The sequence below is a fragment of the Mercenaria mercenaria genome, unplaced genomic scaffold (genome assembly GCF_021730395.1).
Source record: "Mercenaria mercenaria strain notata unplaced genomic scaffold, MADL_Memer_1 contig_4054, whole genome shotgun sequence".
In the NCBI taxonomy this organism is placed as follows: Eukaryota; Metazoa; Mollusca; class Bivalvia; order Venerida; family Veneridae; genus Mercenaria; species Mercenaria mercenaria.
In genome coordinates, this window is record NW_026462253.1 from 1 (window position 1) to 5,054 (window position 5,054).

The 5,054-nt window shown below is 35.8% G+C and overlaps 1 protein-coding gene across 1 annotated transcript; it reads right to left on the bottom strand.

Annotated features, from left to right (window-relative positions):
* Positions 1-3,557: 3,557 nt before the first annotated feature.
* On the bottom strand, positions 3,558-4,433 carry LOC128553600 (uncharacterized). The gene has a single exon (XM_053534776.1). It carries the CDS (start codon positions 4,431-4,433, stop codon positions 3,558-3,560), a length of 876 nt encoding a protein of 291 aa, XP_053390751.1.
* Positions 4,434-5,054: the final 621 nt, after the last annotated feature.

Here is a 5,054-nt window from a genome sequence, read left to right on the forward strand (position 1 = left end):
AATACTGAAAAAGGGAAGTAATTCTAACAAAACTGAAGGCAACAAAGTTATTTCTACTTGTTAAGCATTATATGGTATGCTTAATAAATGGACCAAGTTTGAAAGAAATAGCTTCATTATTTTTCAAGAAATACTACTTTTTGTGTCATAAGCCCGATCGGGCAATGTTACCAGCCTGTTCAAGTGATTTGAATGCATATTGACGAAACTATCAGCATTTTACTCAGTTTTCAAAAAAATCCTTATTTTTTTCTGGTGGTGTTAGCAAATTTGCCATAAATTATTGATTATGCAATTAATTGTAATATTTCTTACAGAATACTGTATATATTTTTATAACACAATGGTAATTTTAATGTTTTAATTTCTACAACTTAATTATTTGTCCATGGGAATACGAGAAACTCTTGGTCCATTTCTGCGGGTGAGGATATCAAATACAGAAACAAAATAATTAAATGGGATAATTTCAGTAACATTTTATGACTCCATCTGAAAGACAAGTAAATTTTCTACAAAACAACACCCAAATGCTGTTTATGAAATGGTGAATCTGTTACTGGGAATAAAAACAACCCCTTAGGCCCCCAAGAATATGAGAAAACAGGATAAAGATATTTAGGCTGGGACTAGCTTGGATGTGACTTGGGAAGAGTATTCCAGTAGCGGATAGCAAGTAGTAGGGAAGAAAAGAGTCGAGATGGTGCTGTGTTTGAGACTGGGGTATGAGGAAATTAAGGTTTCTAGTGTAGTGTAACAGTCTCAGGAAAAATGTGCAGCCTCGACCGGGATTCGGACCACGGACCTTCGGCTTACCGTGCCAACGCTATATTAATTGAGCTATCGAGGCGACCCGATATGAGAACCGCTACACACTTTCCCTCTTATTCAAGACATTGACACTCCTGGCCAATGTCTGCCGCAGACTGTTAACCGAATTCAGATGCACACCCCAGCCAAACTGTTTCGCCCCGCATAGGCTCCAAGGGTGAGAATTTTTTACATCTAGTGTGTTGATGTTGTGTATTTAGTAATTTTTGTCACCCTCCACATCATTTTTGAATATAAAATTTATATTTTGTTCTTTAATTTATGAGCTAGTTTGTGTTTTTAGCTTCTTCATAAATATGGGAAGTATGGACATTGGTTGCTTTTTCAGGGTGAGCTATTAGTATAGGGCGGATGGCCATGTGTCGTCCATTGTCCGTCGTCCACATTTTTACTGAAATATCTCTGAAACTACGTGTCAAACTAATACCAAATTTGGTCTGTAGCATCCTGGTGAGGTCCTCTATCAAGTTTGTTCAAATGGGGTCATTTGGCCCCTTTTAGAGGTCGCTAGAGCTAAAAATAGAAATACCTTTAAACAACTCATGAACTGCCAAATGGATCTTCATCAAAAGAAAAATACATTTAAATGACTTCTTAACATGAACCGCTGGATAGATCTTCATCAAACTTAGTCTTTAGCATCATTATATGGTCCTCTATCAAGTTTGTTCGAACGGGGGCACTTGGCCCATTTTAGGGGCTGCTAGAGCTAAAAATAGAAATATGTTTAAATGACTTCTTATCACAAAACTGCTTGATTGATTTTCATCAAACTTGATCTGTAGCATCATCATTATATGGTCCTTGCCAATTTTTTTTCAAATGGGGCATTTAGCCCCTTTTAGGGCTGCTAGAGCTAAAACATAGAAGTACCTTCAAACAACTTCTCATCAACTGTTCGGTGGATTTTCATCAAACTTGATCTGTAGAATCACTATAAGGTCCTTTCTCAAGTTTGTTCAAATGGGGGCACTTGGCCCCTTTTAGGGGCTGAAAATAGAAATACCTTGAAATACTTTTCTCTTCAGATGGCTCGCTTTAAGGTCAAGGTCACACTTAGGGGTCAAAGGTCATATGACTTTGTTTCTTGTGTATATTGCCCTGCATTGCGGTGCTCTTGTTTATCTTTGGCAGATCCTTTTTTTAGCTCACCTGTCACATAGTGACAAGGTGAGCTTTTGTGATCACCCTTCGTCCGTCGTCAGTCCGTGCGTGCGTGCATCTGTCCGTCAACAAGTTTTTGTCTGCACGATAGTGGTTTCATTTATGATTTTATTTTAACCAAACTTGCACACAACTTGTATCACCATAAGATCTCGGTTCCTTTCTTGAACTGGCCAGATCCCATTATGGGTTCCAGGGTTATGGCCCCTGAAAGGGCCAAAATTAGCTGTTTTGACCTTGTCTGAACAATAGCAGCTTTATTTATGATTTGATTTTAACCAAACTGGCAAACAACTTGTATCACCGTAAGATCTTGGTTCCTTTCATGAACTGGCGAGATTCCATTATGGGTTCCAGAGTTATGGCCCCTGAAAGGGCCAGAATTAGCTATTTTGACCTTGTCTGCACAATAGCAGCTTCATTTAGATTTGATTTAACCAAACTTGCACACAACTTGTATCACCACAAGATCTTGCTTCCTTTTCTTCAACTGGCCAGATTCCATCATGGGTTTCCAGAGTTATGGCCCCTTAAAGGTCGAAAATTGGCTATGTTGGCTTTGCAGCCATATAGAGACTTCATTTATGGTTTTATTTGATACAAACTTCCAAAATATCTTTACCAACAATAAATCTTGGATTCCATGACAAATCAGATCCAACTGTAGGTTCCAGAGTTATTTTATATCTGATTACCTCCCCTGATTGTAATCAAAATGGATTTATATCAGTAAGTACTTACAGGACTTATTTGAAATTTCATTATTGTTATTAGTTGGACTGAGACAATCAGGGTAGATAACTATGGACTGATTTTATGTCAAATTACCTCCCTTTATTTCAAATTAAAATGGGTATATCTCCATAACTAATGAAGATACTGATCTGAAATTTCATTTATGTCAACAGATTTATTTAATACGATGGTAAAATTCAACAACAACACGTGAATATTTATCTTTTATCAACGTTTCGGCGCTTACGCCTTCATCAGGATAAATACATAATAAAACAACGGACGTGACGTCATGAAGTAAACGTTACGTTGAATGGCGGAAAAACGTATAGATCTACTGTTTTTTTAAAATATTACATAAATTAATGTGAATAATAAATAGCAAGTTTAGTACATTACGGATATAAGAATACAGGATTTCCTATAGCAGTATATATAAAAAAACCATAAATAGGAAAAAACGCAATAGTACTAAACAAACACATATACATGTAAAATTCATTACACATTAAACAATGTTTTTGAATTAAGTCCATCAGGATTGAGTGTTTTTAACTTATGAATCCAGAATGTTTTCCTTGCATAACCGGTTAATTTGATTATTTACCACATCAATAGGCATAAATGTGAAGTCATCAATACTATGGTCATCTTGATTAAAATGACCAGCAACCAACGTGGAATATGCAGGATCTGTAAAATTAGATATGTCAAATTTATGACTATTCATACGCCGTGAAACCTGTTGCATAGTCTGCCCAACATATTGCATATTGCATCTTTTACACGTTATTAAGTATACAACATCTTTAGATTGACAGTTTGTATCATATCGTAAAGAAAATGTTTTCTCCTGTAACTGTACTGCTAAATGAGGATCCAGAGTTGATTCGTAGACAGTGGGAACATCGTTTCCTGTTACATTTCTGCGTGATGTATGTTTCAGTGTTCAGTTTGAAGTCGGAACTTACTAAGTAGTCGCTTAAATTTCTTGTACGTCTGTACGCCACTATAGGTTTGTATTCGTCATGAACAAATTTAACATTTGTATTCTTTGCAATGTTCAGAAGATCCCAATACTTGTGAATTGTTCCACCTATATTTGGTAATGATGGATTATATTCTACGGTGAAAGGAATAACACTTGTTTTATTTTTATCTGAAGGCGTCAGGGCTTCGTTTTGTGACGACCTCGACACCTTATTGAATGCACTGTCTATCACAGAATCCGGAAAATTTCTATCTTTGAAGTAGCTCCGTAAATCATTAAGAGATGAGTTGAATTTTCCGTCATTAGAAATAATTCTCCTGTACCGCTTTGCCTGACTGTATGGGATTCCATCTTTGCATTGTTTCGGATGACAAGAGGTGTAATCTAGGTATTGATGGGTATTTGTTTCTTTCACGTAAATATCAGTGTCAATTCCTAGCGATTTGTTTTTGGATACTTGTACATCTAAGAACGAAACAGTACTTTCTGATATTGTAGTAGTAAATTTGATATTTGGATGAAATTTGTTAAGATCGTCGATAAAGGACTCTAACTCTTCTAACGAGTGGTTCCAAATCATAAAAATGTCATCTAGGAACCGTAACCACAGAGATGGCTTAACTCCCCTTGAGTGAAGGAAATCCTGTTCAAGTTTTCCCATGAAGAGAGATGCATATGATGGTGCCATGGAACTCCCCATTGCTGTACCCATCTTTTGTAAATAAAACTGTTCACAGAATTTGAAGTAGTTATTTTCAAGTACAAGTCTTATTAAACGGGCGATTTCATCAGTTGATAAATTTCTACCATGTATATTTTGTTGTAAAAATGACTTACAGGCGTTTATACCGTCATCATGAGGGATGTTTGTATAAAGTGATGTTACGTCAAGCGTTACTAAATATGATTTAGTTTCAAGTTTAATATCCTTCACTTTATTTATGAAATCTGCCGTGTTTTTTTTTTTTTTTTTTTTTTTTTTTTAACAGATTTATTTGGCAGATCCTTCTTTTGTTCACTTACAATACTTTTTTTTTAATTACTTCCCTTTTACGTTACTATAAATAGCTTATTTTTAGTAACTTTTTTATTATTGGCCGTAGGGAAAAACTGAGACCACTTTTCTGTGGTACAACATGGATGGTACCTCCAATTTTTAGGTGTATTTTGACATATCTATACCTTGTAAGAATTTTTTTTCTTTTTGGTTAAATTTCTTCACTTTGTTGTTCCTGTCCTTTGGACTTACCGTAGATATTTTTTCTGAGGACCTTCTTGTCCTCAAGTGCAGTGATAACAGGTGAGCGATATAGGGCCATCATGGCCCTCTTGT

Coding starts and splice junctions, on each gene's coding strand:
- LOC128553600 (XM_053534776.1), bottom strand. CDS start 4,433: ATGGGTACAGCAATGGGGAGTTCCATGGCACCATCATATGCATCTCTC.